Here is a 16,322-nt window from a genome sequence, read left to right as displayed (position 1 = left end):
CCTTCATATATATACATATATAATATCTTAAAAAAATTAATGCCATTGTAGATGCTTAATGAAGAACTTTGTACGCATGTGCAAGTTCAATTATTTCCTTTTTACTAATTGTTGACACGCATTTTTTCATAAATCCAGCACAAATAAAATGGACGTAAATGTATAGGAGTTTACTACCAGTAAAGATATGAAAGTATTATACAGTTAAAAGTCGTTACGGAATCGTCGGGACTTCGGCGATTCCGGATTATCGATTTTTCCGGATTATAGATCATCAGTTTAAATCTCGTAAGATGGCATGCAGGAATTCTAAAATTAAAAATATGAAACCGTAATTTAGGAAATAAAGAACAATTATGATCTAAAGGGTATCAAAATTTACAAAAAAAAAAAGCTTAATATTTATTTGTTTACTGATAATACTTTCTCTTTAATTCTATAAACAGACATAATTTCTTGTTCAGTTACAAAGTTCCGCTGTTCAAGTCCCGTAATTGCTGTGCCGGGAATACCGACTAACTTGTCAATCGAAATATTTTCGTTTTCACTAACCTCTCTGTCACCTTCTTCATGTCTTTATCCATTTTTTGCAGCAATTCCACTTTTTGTTTGATGGACAAAAAGTGAACATCGAAACATACTTTCGTTTTGTAGATCCTTTGGGAGCTCCAACATCGGGAATTCTATTTGACATAATCGAAAGTTTAAGTTTACTTTTATAAAATTGCTCTTACAGTCTGCAAAAAATAATAAGCTGGATCCAATTCGAAGATTAAGGAACAACGCAATCCTCAGCATTAACTGAAATAGATAATTAGATAATTTTAGCTTATACCGTCCGTTATACATTAAACGCGCACGCGAAAACGTATTCTGCGTTTGCGCACACGCATATGCGCAGTCGTAAAGGTCTTACGCGCACGCGTAAACGCCTATGCGCATGTGTCAACGCGGCGCATGCGCAGAAAGTTTTTAGCTTTGAGGTTCGGATTATAGATCATTCCGGATTAAGGGTGTCCGAATTAACGACTTTTGACTGTATTTTAATCTATAAATATGAATGTAATGTATGAAATGCTACATTTGTGTGTACTTGAACCTCTATTAATGGACACTTACCATTAAGAAATAATTTCTAAATACTTAGATCCTTAAAATAGAACAACAGTATATTTCATTCTCTGATAATGGACATTTCTGATATTACACAAAGGAAAATGGTAATGGAATGTTTTTTAGTGATCATCAATTTTTTGATAAAAGAATGGGGAAAGAAGAATGAATAAAAGCGGCAGCATCTTCACTGGTGTTTTATATTTTCAAAAAAGGGGCAAAATTTAAAAGAGTAAAGGTAAAAAAATCTGGGAAACTTCAAGCATTTTGTTTACGAGTGTGGATGCAAGGAGAAATATTCAGTTTTTTATGAAAAATAGGGCTTGGTTTGAAAAGAGTCTGCTTAAGTATCTGTTTTTCAATTTATCCACTAGTTTTAAATAATTCTTATTTTTGAGATTCTAATGTGACAGTGTGTTCTTAGGTCATGAGTCACTAAATTTATTGAATTTTTTAAACATTGATATAATAACCTGGAGCCTAAGTTTTTTTATTAATAATTTCGTAATTATTCAATATAGTATCTAAATAAGGGGAAGCTCACAGTAAAAGGAGATACTAAAGTAAACGATGCTTCTGGTAGAGACAGACAGTTATAAAAACTTTGAGTCCTGTTTGATTGGATATGCAAACAGGTTGGGAGTTACTCAGAAATAAAGAGATGCAGGAACTTTGTAATGTAATGCAAATGCAGAAACATCTAAACTGTTGAATATTACTGATATTATTTTATTGCCTTTAATGTTCCTTATTTGACCATGCATGAAAAATGTACCTTTAAGTGGAACTTTGTTGCAAACCAGACATCGGAAAGGGCTGACTTTAAAGCATGTGTAATAAATGCATTCTTAAAACATTTTTGTTGACGTATGTAGTTTAATTATATTTGAATATATAAAAATATCGTATTTGCAATGAATTGCAGCACGATATTAATGGAAAAATTTCTTTAAAATGTTTTGAAAATTGCCAAATAAATTTTTGCTGCTTGTTTTCTTAAGGAGATTTCTGTTTCAAAATTTTAGCTTCATTAGCTCTGAATATTATCCCAAACTTTAGTAAAGTAATAACATTTTATTACTTTTGCAAACCTTGTTATGTGTATTCAGATGCTTTTAAAGTAATAATAAGCAAGAATTTTTATGTTTTGTGATGAAATAAATGTTTGATTACAATTACTTCTGTGCTTTCTGAAAACTGCTTTTTTGTTGTAATAAATGTGGAAACTTAATTTAAATTTTTGTTCTCTATCAAATGAATATTTTCTATTTATAACATTTATTTTTCTTTAAAATTTATTATACTGAAGTATTGTTATAAAGTAAATTAAATAAAAAACTAAGCTAGCTGAGGACTTCTTAATGAAAGTTATTTCAAATACTTTATGCTTGATTGAAAAATATGATTTGCCTAGTTGTACAACATACAGTTTATTTTCTGAGAAATATTGAATTAATTATGCACGTGTTTGGAAGTCTTTTACTTAAGTGATGCAGAATATTTCAGTAAATGCATGCATTTTGGTACTACTTTGTAAAATTTCTTTTGCAGTTTGTTTTATTTTGCATGAAGCCATGTGCCAAAATTTTAAGTTGCATATAGCTGCTTTTATTTCTCTTCCTGATCAGGTAATTTTTTTGCATAATTATTTATTTTATTATACTCATTTTGGTACTTTTCATTTGTTTTAAAATTTACTATCAATTAATTTTAATTATACTTTTAGGCATCAGTTGGATACATTGTTTTAAAGGAACATGGAAGTATGATTCCTCTACTCCAGATTTTAAGAGTATTTCGACTTTTATATGTTTGTAAAGTTCTCCAATTTAACAAGCAGTCAAAAGTAAGTGAATGGGAAAAAGGGCTTGTGTGTGTATTTAAGCATTTCAGTATTTTGAAATTATGGTTTTTCTCTATCAACAATGATTTTTCACAAGAAGTTTTTAATACTCATAAATTTTATGCATAGTTTTTTAATATTTATGAAATTTAGGTAGCCTCTCTTACCCCTTTCCCTAAAAATCTGTACATAATTATATATTAAATTTATAAAAAATACAGTTGTATAATTCTGCCGTATTATATCAGATAAATATTTTAAATCAGGATCTAACAAATGTGGCCCCCCTTTTTTTGGGGGGATATAAACCCATATTTAATTCTTTAAGAACTTTGAATATATAAGGTGAATATGAAATATATTGTTTTTAGGAATGGAATCTGTCACCATACATCATTATAGAAAAGAGTATTGAGCCTTTCAAAAAATTAAATGTTTAAATAATCGTAATGCATTGCATTGTTGTGTTTATTTTTACTCATCACTGTCATAAGTGTCACACACAGCTGGGAAAATTGAGCTCTTGCAGATTTTTGAATAACTGAGGCCACTTACTATATCACATTAATCATTATGTGAAAAATGTAATAGCTTGAGTAGGGGGAGCCATTACGGAATTTTACTGCATATGATGAAAATACCTTAGTTTATGGTATCATGACAGTATCCAAATTTTTAAATTTAATTAACTTGGAAGCAAAAAGAGTTCATTTAAAACTTTTCTAATTTCTGGAAAAAAATGTAGCCTCTTAATACACTCAACTAAATTAACTGTACATCAAACTAAACTATTTCAGTGCATCCAAGTAAATAAGTTCAAGAACTTTTTTTAGATATGAATACGAGAGAATATATCCACTACAGTTTTGACTTCAAATAAAGGACAAGGTTAAATGAAGTTGAGTTAAAATAAAGAATAATAATAAAAAAAAAAAAAAAAAAAAAGCAGAATAAAGACCACTTTCTGAATTTTTATTGGTGCTTTAAGGGATTAAGATGACTAACTATCTATAATTTTATTTATTTCTTTTTTGTGAAGGTAAACATCTTAGAGAATGTGACTATTGATAATGTTAATACTGATGTTTATTTGAAATATTGGTCATTGTTAAAGGTAGTTTCCATAGGAGAATTCATTATGTGTTTAATTAAAAAAAAAGAGTTTATAATGAATAAATTGACAAATGAAAAGTATATAAACTAGGTTTATACTTCTATTAACATTTTAACAATATGAAAATAATTTCCATTTTTGCTTATTTACCAATTTTTGTGTTTTATTAAAAGTATTTTTTAATAATGATTTATTGTTAAAAATGCACCTTATGCCTGATGTGGGAAATAATTTTAAGTGGTATTTATGCTAACGAAAGACCTTTATTCATTAGTTTACCAGAGAAGTAATTTGTTTAATTGGTGACCAGACAAAAGCCCACTGGACGAAAGAGCACGCGACAAAAGCCCACAAAAAAGACACCACTGCGATAATTGCCCATGCGACAAATACCCACATCGCTGAAAGTGCACACTGATAAAAGCCCACACAGATAAAAGCCCACACTGACAAAAACCCACACCGATATATATATGCTACGATAAAATGATTATTTTCCCCCTTTTTTCTTCAGCTGCACAAAGTAGATTCATGCATAAAGATAAAATAAAAAATAAATTAAATTAATAACAAATAATTGAACAATAAATTTAAGTAGAGGAACACATTTCATTTTGGGCTCCGGCTGAGTTAAGAGAGTCAATCAAAATAATTGTAATTATAAACATATACATGTATGTGTAACTTTGTTATTATATTTACGCGACAAATGGAAGTGCCCTCCTCCGACAAAAGGAGGTGAAAGGGAATACTGGCCACACTGCTTCTTTTAATTCTACAAAATTATAGGGAGTATAAAATGTATGTAAATTTTCATCATATGCAAAGAATAATTTATGACTAATTTAACACTACAGAAAATATTTCATATAATGAATTTAATTTGGAGAATTAAAGCTGAACTTTTATTTCAATGAGAAAGATAAAAGTACCATATTCTATTATGATTAAGAGAACATTTGTGTGCGCTATCACAAATACTGTTCTCATAGTGAATTAAAAGCATGGTTTCAAATAATCTAGTTAAATTTTGACAACTTGGATTTTACATAAATTAATTTCATTCCCACTTGAAATTTCATTTTTAATCATAATAACAATAATTGTTCGTAAAATTTTTCAGGAAGTCATAGCTATTTTGGATTTGCTGAAAATGTGTGCTTTTTTTAAGTGGGCATTCGTCTTGTGGGCTTTTGTCATGCAGTTTTCTAACTGGCCGCTGGCTATTCAGGCTGGAAACCATTGAGGGCAGGAAATCCTTTTCTTTTGCCCCCAGCTGAGTGAAAAAGCAGAGAGAGGGGAGCCTTGCTTAATTGCTTTATTCCCTATCGAACCTGGGATGCCAAAGAACAACCTCAGAAGCATGGTCCATGCTAAGAAGAGAGGGGGTGGCAGGAGAGCTAGTGAGAAATAAATTAAAGAGGATTTTAGATATTTTTTGTTAGTTACTAGAAAATAACAATATCTGAAATTCCACTTGTAAGTGAAGTTAATCCCTTTTTATTTTTTCCTTTCATTTTCTTTAGTATAGTTCTTGAATAACTTTTATCTAAGGATTTAGTTAGAATTTCACTTATTTTAAAAATTTCAATAACTGCTAAACAAAAGGAATTAAATATTTCGTAACCATTTTAAAGGGATAATTCCCTATTTTTGCAGTAAATCTGCAGAGTGGAAAAATATGCTAGTTCCTCATTCGATAGTGTCTCTAACAACTTTTTGATATCTGTTATATCGAAGCAAAGCCATTATTTAAAAGTAAAACTACTGAACAATTTCTAAAAAATTTACATTATTACATATATTAAATTTACGGAAAAGTAATATTTTTCATTTTAATTTTCGTATGGTTGAAAACGCATTTAACTATTCGAATAATATTAATAACGAAGGTTTCTGAACTCGAAAAAGAGGATTTAAGAACCATAAGCCCAGCGTTGTAAGAAAAGTAATCTTGCACATTAAAAATAAATTTTATTTAAAAACTGTAATTATTTATATACAAAAGCTTTCAGTGAAATAAATTTAAAGAGCATTTAGAAACTGAATTTCACTGTAACACTTCTTTTGTGGGTTTTATGCTGTTATTACATGTTAAATATTATTTCGCCTAGATCAACGATTCTCAACCACTGTGCCACTTTTGTTGTACCTCCAAATTCTTAAAGTGTGCCGCCAAGTTTTGAAAATGTATATACAAGTAGTAAAAATTATAATGGGTTAAATCCTAGTATATGGTACACATGGAAATTGGCGAAATTAGGTTTTAAAGACATTAATAAGTGCGCCAATTGTGGTATCCAAGCCGATTTTGGTGCCGAAGACCTTCTGCATTTGAATTAACTTTGAATGAAGAGGAGAATTTAATTTTGCTTTCTAATAATCAATATTTAATTTTAAAATATTCGGAAGAATCAATTAATTCATTTTGGATTAACATTAAATGCGACTATTCTATGATATCCAATGAAGCTTTAAAAATATTATTACAATTTTCTACATCTTATTTGTGTGAATTCGGATTTTCAGTATTAACCAACATCAAAACGAAAAAACATCGAGACTGTTAAATGTAGAAAACGATATCAGAGTAGTCATTTTCATGAACAAATATAAATGAAATTATCAAAAACATCAAGCTCAAATTTCACATTAAAAGTATTCTAATCAATCAGAGAGCAGAAAGTTTGCTTTCAACCTAATAAATGAAACAAATAATATTTGAAACATTAAAATTCAGATCTGAATACACCATTTATTATAATTAAAATTATAAATACATTTTATAGTAATAAAAACCATAAGTCCCTTTTGGTTATGTGCACATTTATCAGTGTGTGCTTTTATTAGCATGGACTTATATGTAAGTGGGCTCTTTTTTGTGGGCTTTTGTGGCGTGCGCTTTCGTCCAGTGGGCTTTTTTTTTTGAAACCTGTTTAATTACATTAAACTTATGAATTTACAACTAAAATTATGACATGATAATATAATTTCAAATATTTTCGTATTTTTGGGGGCTCTTTTCAGTATATCTTATACTATTTTATAAACAATATTCATGTCAAAATAAATAAAATTTTAAAGTATTCATTCTTGTAAAATAGCATTTTTAATCATGCTTGAATTTGAGAATATTAATTTTCAGACAATATTTTCTTTTAACAATAGTTTCTGTTACAAATTTCATATATGTATTTTTTCCCAGTTTGTACTGAAGTCTCTGACACATGCTATACCTTCGTATGTTCTGGTTTTCATCTTTGTTTTCCTGCTGTGGCTTGTGTTTGCCATTTTGGGATCTGCAATGTTTATGAACAAGATGCATCAATGTGTGGATACTGATGACAACATCCTTGGTATTTACTCGGAGCAGTTATGCCGTCTTCATAATGGAACATTTAAAAATTCACGAGTCAATTTTAATTCTATAGGAAATGCATATATTGCACTTCTACAAGTGGTAGGTGCTTTTGAACTTATCTGTCTAAAATATTTCATTAAATATAAATATTTTAATGAATTGATTTGTTTCTTTATTAACTATGTGAAAGAAATTCTTGATGTTAATTTATTTAACTAGGCTCATTTATTTAGGTTTTGTAAATGGTGTGCAAAATTAAAGGTTCGCCTACTACAGTACTCATCGCTCTCAATTTTTTGAAAGAAAATGCAATGAAATCTGATGAGAACTTTACTGATATGTTACTCAGTTTACATGTAACAAAAAAATATGCAATGAAATTGAAAAGCAAATTTTCACCTGATAACAGAAAGGGCAATTTGTAGGACTCTTCTTACGGTTTTTCAAAACAGCTCTTCAAATTGATATGCTGTCATCATTGAATTTTTTTCTTTAATTTCAACATAAATGGAGATTTATGATAACAACCTTGGACAACGCATAGTTGTAACTGCCTGTTCCTTCATAGGAGGCAATGATGGATGTTTAGATCATTATTATTATAATGAAGGTGAATGTCATGGTATTTGGTACTAAGGGAGAACGACTGGAAAGCAGTTTTTTCCGTGTTTTACTACCATATTATTTTCATGAGTTCAGGTGTTAAGAACATGTAACAGGCCTGTTGTAAGACACTCTTCAGGCCAAAAATGTCAGATCCATTAGCATTCATCACCATATAATCAGCACATAACAAAATATTAATGCCTGGGATAGATCTAAAAATAGTGTCAATTAAATTGTTTATCATAGCATTAAAAAGAATAGGACTCAGTACTGCTCCCTAAGGTAAACCTTGTAATGTTTATCGATAATCTGACACATTTTGACCATATTTAATACTTGTAAATTGCTGGTCAAAAAAACTCTTAATCCATTATATAAGTTGCCAGAAATGTCACAGGAAATCAGTATTTTAAGCAATCCAACTATCCAAATTTTATCAAAAGCAATTTTGAAATCTATGAATACAGCAAGGGTATTTTTCTTTCTCTGAAAGCCATCCTTTATCTCTTGAGATAAGAAAACTGTTTGTTCAGCAATACATCTATGTTTTCGAAAACCTGCCCACCTTTCAGAAATCACACCAGCTTCGTACAGCAATTTTTTAGCAGCACAAACAGCAATTTTTTAGCAACCAATCTTTCAGTTAAATTACATAAATCTTTGTAAGAGAAATCTGCTGATAACTGTCCAAATTCTCTGCAGATTTGAGAATTGGTATTATCATAGCCTTTCTCCAGGCACTTTTCAAACTGTTTCTCCAAGTTTGGTTTATAAACTTCAGTAATACAAGTTTTGCAGAATTTCCAAGTTTAGGAATTCAGGTAAAATTCTGCCAGGGCCTGCACTCTTTTCCTTCACTAAAGTACCAAGACCATTTTTCAGCTATTCCATACTGAAATCAGCATTAAAAAGACCTTGATGTATTTTTGCCTTATATAGGTCTCACTTCATTTTTCTTTATTTTAATAGTAGGTTTGAAATTATTAAGTTGCTGCCCAGACAATATAGTGGTTAGGGATACCTGACAGCGATTCCCAATGGCCCGGGTTTGAATCCCGGAGAAGGCATGGATGTAAAATTGTCTGTCCCTTCACAGGAAGATAGCGGTAGCGGCCTATTAGGTGATTCCATGCCTTAGTAGTGGCCAATGCTGTTATAGGCAAGTGCCAGCCATTGGTTAAAAAAATACTAATTTTAGCATAGTGCCTACGAAAGGCATTTGAGAAGTCTTTCTCAGTAGTAAATTCTTTGGTACGTATTTTAATAGGTTCATTTCTTTTGATTTTTTAATTCTTTATCTGAGATCAAAATCTGTGAGCCCTTATGCCATCTCTTCTAAAATTCAGTCCTTCCAAAAAGTTTTTAAATGTGGAATGCTTAGATTTGATATTAAAATAGCCTATGCCTTAGCTATACAGTCCTTCGAAGTCCAGTTTTATGAACCCTCTGTCGAGCTTTATCTCTGTCATTGTTAACTTTCTGTAGATTTTCATTCCAAAAAGAAGTGCATTTCTTTTGTTGTCCTCTTGGCACACAAAGAGAGGCAACTCAAAACAGGCAATTTAAAACTGCAAGTGAAAAATGTTTTAAGTAAATTCAAGATTTGGCAAAATCAGAGAGCCAGTAATAGTAATATGTTCATCATTGAGGGCCTCATAGTTAGTCCAGTTTGCTTTTAAGGTACCAAAAAACCCGGTGAAGCTCCCTATAGAGAGAACCAAATCCGATAATACTGGTAAAAAGTATTTTATGTCCAGCACCACCCCGACTATCGATTAGATCATGCTGTATTCTAATGCAACAAAGCCAGATGAGCCAAAAACAAATTAGGATGAGACACACCCTCCCCAAGAGATAGTTGAAGAAATTAATAGGATTTGAATCAATAAGATATTTAACAATGCTACCAACTCCTGAGTTGAGTGGGCATCCCGAGTTTACTGTTCTAGTCAAGTATATTCCTTTCAAAATCAGGTTTATTATTTGGAGGATTGTACTTTATAGTTTACATGTAACTATTACAGTATTTTATGCCTACATAAAAATCATGTATAAATGCATTTTTATGTGTGTGTTAAGTTTTTTTTAAAGAAGATTTTACTTATTATATATACTATTGATTCTCTACATTTATCGTCATGTTTTATCTTTTTCTGTGTTAGAATGTTATTTCCATTAAGCATTTTTTCAATTCAAATGGTGCATCGATTGAAGTGCAGATGATTTTAGGTTTTACATGTTAATTTGGGATGCAAATAATATGTAAAATCTAAAACCACTATTTTAATTTACTGTAAAGGTAAATGTAAACTTAAGGTTTATCATATTTAAAAAATATTTATTATTAATGTATTTATTAATATAATGATCATACTAAAAGTAACACAAAATTTTGCTTAATAAATTTTTTTTAACAGATCTTCTAAACTGCACATATGTTTGGAGTGATTCTTCCTGTGTGCAGGCACATAATAATCATTTTCTTCTTTGCAAATAATAATTGAATACAAAAAATTTGGAATAATAAATAATAATAGTAATGGAATGCAAAAAATCATCGATTTTCTGAAAAAAAAAAAAAAAAAAAAAAAAAAAAAAAAAAAAAAAAAAGAAGGATTATAATCTGTTAAGCATCCACATAAGGTTATTAGATGTTTATGGTAATAATACTATTGAAAAGAATTATATGTATAAATAGATGAGGAAGTTTAGAAAGGATGAAACATTGAAGACAAATCATGCAATAGTAAGCCATCAACAACCAGAAATCCTCAGTGGTAGACCAAACTGATTCAGATGGATAATCCATGAGTTTTCTGCAGAAATCAGCTGTGATTATAATGCATTACAGAAAATTCTAAGACGTGTGCAGAGTGGGTACCTCGGCGACTGGCATTCAGTATGAAGGAAGAAAGTGTAGTCATTTGCTGTCATCTGTTAGAAGCATCTGGCACTACCAACAGATGACACAAAGATCTATTGGAAGCAAAGATTTTCTTTTTTTCTAATTTTGTAGCATGAGATGATTCCCAAGCATACCTTTATGATCCTTAGATCAAGATTCAGTGTAATGTTATCAGCTCTCTTGTAAGACTGAAATAAGTTCAAGATTCAGCATCCGTACGGAATTTCATAACAGCTCTTTCTGAGATGATAAGGGCATTAGTTTCTTTGATTTCTTAGAACATGACTGCATTGTGACCTGCAACTAGTATATTCAGACACTCCAGGAGCTCTGGAAAGTGATTAGAAATAAAAAGGAAAACAATAACCTAAATATTATCTATTTTAACTATCCTGATGTTCAGTTGCATACGACTCTGACAACTTGGGTAATTCACAAATTGAGCTGAATATTGCTGCCATTGTACTGCTCATCCAGTATCTAATCCAGATCTTGAGTTTCAGATATCTGTATCTTTGGTACAGTAAAGGACAGTATGGAACAATGATTTGCTAATGTACATGAGAGGAAGTGGTTGTAAACAATTCGGTAAATAGGGCATATCTGAATTTTTCTAAAGAAATTTGAGAATTGAGTTCAGTAATCATACTCATATCATCAATGGTAATGCATCGGTCATAGCTGGGACTGCATTAATAGTATCTTTGTAATAAAGAAGAGTCACCCCAATAACGTGAAGTTTGTACAATCTGTTAGTTAATAACAAAGTTAAACTGTCTTTTGCATTACCTTATATTGGATGCATGTTATATATCTTTATAATTGGTGAAACAACTGAGTGATTTTAATTATTGCATTGTATAAATACAAATGATAATGCTGATTTATGTTTAATTATTTTTTGGCATTTATCGCTTTTTAATTAAAATTTTCAGGCAACATTGCAAAACTGGATAAATTTAGTCACTGATATAATGGATAACAGCAATGAAGTAAGTAATTTATTTTATGTGTATGTATATAAGTGTGTGTTATTAGTGTAACTGATGTGTGCTATACATATGTTTTATTTCTTTTTCCTAGGCAACTAAAATTAAAAATGAAGTATATACTGCAACCTTTTTCCCAATATTCATCATGTTCAGCACCTTTCTCACACTTAATTTTTTTGTTGGCATAACTTGCTGTTATTTCAATGAGCAAAAAAGAGGTATTATATTAATATTGTTTTTTTATTTATAGTTTAATTAATATGATAATTCTGTGTAAATATTTAAACTGTATATAAAGAGGCAATGTGTGAATGTTTAAATTCTTCTAATTTTTTCCTTAGATATTGAAAAAAGTCCAAATCCTAAAACAAAAAAACTTTATAAAGCAGCAATTAAAAAAATGGAAAAAACAAAGTTAAGAAAGGCTGTTCCACCTCCTAAGGTAAATAGCAATGCAATTTAAAATAGAACTAGAAAAAAATTTTAATGCTTTACACAGATTCTGCATGCATATAGTTTTATTAAAAATGCTACACATCGTCTTCTATTCTATTTAGGTGCATTTCCAGGCATTCCTTTATCGGATGGTAATGAGTGATAATTTTGAGATTGCTGGCTTTGTATTTATTGGGCTACATATGTTGCTTATTGCTTTGGATATGTATGATCCTGATCCATCTGAAATGTTTGCTCTAGCTATGACGGAACTTAACATTTTTTTCATTGTGATATTTTCCATAGAATGTTTATTGAAACTTTTTGCTTTCCGTCATTACTTTTTTTTAAGTGTGTGGAATCATTTTGATGTGATTGTACTTGCACTTTGTATTTCAGGTAAGCTTTATTAATTCTATTGAATTATAAAAGTTAGAAAAATTTTACAATGAATTATAGTTAAAATAATGCCAAATTAAAATAAATTGTGATTAATAGTGTAATATTTATATAAATTAAAATAAATGTGATTAATAGTGTAATGTTATATATATATATGTAATAACAAGAACATTCCCTGAATAATTATGATTATGTGAACTCTCAAACAAAAAGACTTTTGGACTGAAATGCTGAAAAATGCAATAGGACTCTAAAAATTAAAAATTTATTTAAAAAAAATTGATATTTATAAGTTATACTTTTATAGAATCAAAATTTTATGATTTATGTTTTTTTTTTTATTTGCTAGTGCTTTAACTCTCTCTTTAAAAAGGCTTCTCTGTCGCTACGCCTTTTTCTTTTTGAAGGGGGGAATATGTAAGATAAAAATATATGAATCAAAATTATAGATTAAACTATAAAACATTAATTCTTCCTCTTTATTCTAAAATCGTAATAACTTCTTTGCATTGCGTCATTTCTAGATCACTCTATGATTGGCGCAACTCCGATGACGTAATAATTAAGAACTGAAACTGACCTTGTAAAGCAAAACTTTTCTCTTCGCGTGCTTCCATCTTTCATAACTACGCACTTCAGCTTTGCTCTTTACTCTGCTAAGATATAATTTCGCTGGCTTGCTTGCTATCCCAACAATATCAAAAATGTAAATCTTCTGTGGAAAGGCACGACTAGAGTGCCAAGTGATTGTGGCCACAAATATCAATTGGAAATAAAAATGGAATTAAAACTGCCTCGACTGCCAAGTTCTTTAAATACTACGCAATCAAAATTCTTCTTCAATATGAATCTAAGCACAGATCGACACTGCTCCGTCTTTTTTCTTTGTGCTCTTATTATGACAATAAAGCTAGTAGGATAGTTTCCTGCAGCCTGAAACCTCAATGGAAAATTTAATTCAGCTCTTCAAATCATCGTTTTGTGATAAATCCAAGATAATGTGAAAGAAGTTATTACGATTTTAGAATAAAGAGGAAGAATTAATGTTTTATAGTTTAATCTATAATTTTGATTCATATATTTTTATCTTACATATATATATAGCTGAGATAAGTATTAAATTAAATTTTTAGGAAATCTTGCTATAATTTGTTTGTTTGCTTATGTACTGCATTTACTTATAAAAATTACTTCATTTTTTTGTTATACAGTCAAAAGTCGTTAATTCGGACATGTCGACGCATGCGCATAAACATTTTACGCGTGGGTGCAAGACATTTACGACTGCGCATATGCGTCTGCGCAAGTGCAGAATACGTTTTCGCGTGCACGTTTAATGTATAACAGATGGTATAAGCTAAAATTATCTAATTATCTATTTCAGTTAATGTTGATGATTGCATTGTTCCTTAATCTTCGAATTGGATCCGGCTTATTATTTTTTGCAGACTGTAAGAGCAATTTTATAAACATAAGCTTGAACTTTCGATTATGTTAAATAGAATTTCCGATGCTGGAGCTCCCAAAGGATCTAAAAAATGAAAGTATGTTTCGATGTCCATCAAACAAAAAACGAATTGCTACAAAAAATGGATAAAGACATATCCTTTGTTTATCTAACCGTTCCGAAATCTGTTTATCAATTTCACGCTGCTCTGCGCGGGGGGGGGGGGACGTTGCGGCAGGCAATGAACTGGAAGTTGGTCTGTCAACACTATCGTTATCTTCAGGGCAGATGTTCTTATTTTATTCCGCTTATAATTCCTTACTAAATGTAGTATTTAATCTCGATGTACTCCGTCTTTGATATGATTTAAATCAAATTCCTTGTCATTATAAATATCACGAATACAAATCAAATAGTTTTCTGGTTGCAATTTTCTAATTTCGGCTATGCGTAAGGTATGCTTTACGCATGCGCACGTTGAAAGAAATGTTTAATAAAGTAAACAAAGAAATATTAAGCTTCTTTTTTGGTAAGTTTTGATACCCTTTAGATCATAATTGCTCATTATTTTATAAATTACGGTTTCATATTTTTAATTTTATAATTTCTGCATGCCATCTTACCAGATTTAAATTGATGATCTATAATCCGGAATCGCTGAAGTCCCGACGAATCCGGATTAAAGACTTTTGACTGTATTCTTGTTCTAGAATTTTGTAGGATCTTATAAATGTGTATATGGTAAGTGAAATTTTATAACGAGAGGAAAGGGTTTATTATACTACATAGAATAATTACTCTGTTTAAAACCATGTATATGTAAATGTGTAACTTCTACTAATTATAATAGCCATCTCTAGCTGAGTGACATAAATACAGACATGCATCTACTATCTTAATATGCCTTCAAACAAACTGGTAACAATGTATTGCAAAATATTCCTTTGTCTTAGAATCACAGTTAATGATCTTGTTATTTTAGTAATAACCTAGTGGATTATTTGATTAGATTTGGATGCTAATGATATTATGCTGGAGTTGTAGAATTTTGAAAATTTCTTTCCCAGTTGCAGATAAAATTTTCTGCTGAAAGTGACACCTTAGAGAGTTGCTAAATAAAGGCTAAATAATATAAATAATAACAACAATAACATTTATAACAAATTGTTATAAATAATAACAACTAATTTAAATTTAATAATCATGTTGCTTTTTTTACTTAACTGTGAGAGATAAAATCAGTTTTATAAAATAAAATGTTAAAAACAAAATGGCATTTTTTTATGTTTTTCCTGAATGAGGTAATGGGATAAAGAATTTCATTCAGTTAATAATGATGAAGCAACAGTTTTCGTACAATGTTTAGTCTGACTAACAAATTTTGGATTATAAAAGTCGATTCATCTTGCTTAAAACATAGTGTAATCTTACTTAAAGACACAAAAGCATTTTATCATTATCATGCTATGTAAAGCTCATTCCATTGGTGGAGTTTGGAATTCACTGCTGACTTTTTCTCAGTTCAGAAATTTCTTTGAAAGTAAGCAGTGTACATTGAAATAAGTCTGAATTTCATATCTTCATAAAACATAAATGAATCCAAAGATATAGTTAATTTGCTTAGCATGCAGATTGCAGAAATTAATTATTACACTGAATAGGAGAGACAAATAGCTGATAAATATGAGTTAGTTTCTTCTAAAAGTTTTCCATATAAGCAGATAAATCCTAATGTCCTTTGTCATTACATATATAGGGTAATTATATTTTCATGCAATATATTAAATATATATTGCATGAAAATTATTATAATTAAACATACTTTCTTGTTTTGAAATCGTAGCTGGAGTAACTTTTTTTTTTTTTTTTTTTTAAATACGAACAGTATTGCATTTAGTAAATTTCAGTGTTGCTTGGAAAACACCAAGTTTTCCAATTCCCAGTGCCTACTCTGCAATATGTAACACAGTATCTGCTATTCTGGCCTTCAAAGTATCAATATTACAAAGTGAAATGCAAAGATTTGGTCCTTGATATGTCCTGTGTCTGATTCACGAATGTTGTTAACAATCTTTACTCATAAGCCTGCCACTTCTGGTCAGTT

At 30.0% G+C, this 16,322-nt stretch overlaps 1 protein-coding gene across 1 annotated transcript in view; it reads left to right on the top strand.

Annotated features, from left to right (window-relative positions):
• Positions 1-16,322, top strand: part of LOC118197285 (sodium channel protein PaFPC1-like) — a 70,470-nt gene that overhangs the window by 48,632 nt on the left and 5,516 nt on the right. The window contains exons 22-27 of the mRNA XM_085812672.1: positions 2,840-2,959; positions 7,276-7,530; positions 11,878-11,934; positions 12,026-12,152; positions 12,276-12,376; positions 12,492-12,768. Coding sequence (XP_085668798.1) covers positions 2,840-2,959; positions 7,276-7,530; positions 11,878-11,934; positions 12,026-12,152; positions 12,276-12,376; positions 12,492-12,768 — 937 coding nt within the window. The remainder of the gene's footprint in view (positions 1-2,839; positions 2,960-7,275; positions 7,531-11,877; positions 11,935-12,025; positions 12,153-12,275; positions 12,377-12,491; positions 12,769-16,322) is intronic.

This window comes from Stegodyphus dumicola, chromosome 3 (assembly GCF_044657685.1).
Source record: "Stegodyphus dumicola isolate Sdum_Otavi_A_Nest chromosome 3, ASM4465768v1".
NCBI lineage: Eukaryota > Metazoa > Arthropoda > Arachnida > Araneae > Eresidae > Stegodyphus > Stegodyphus dumicola.
Note: the sequence above shows the minus strand (reverse complement) of the source record. Positions and strands in the feature narration are given on the sequence as shown.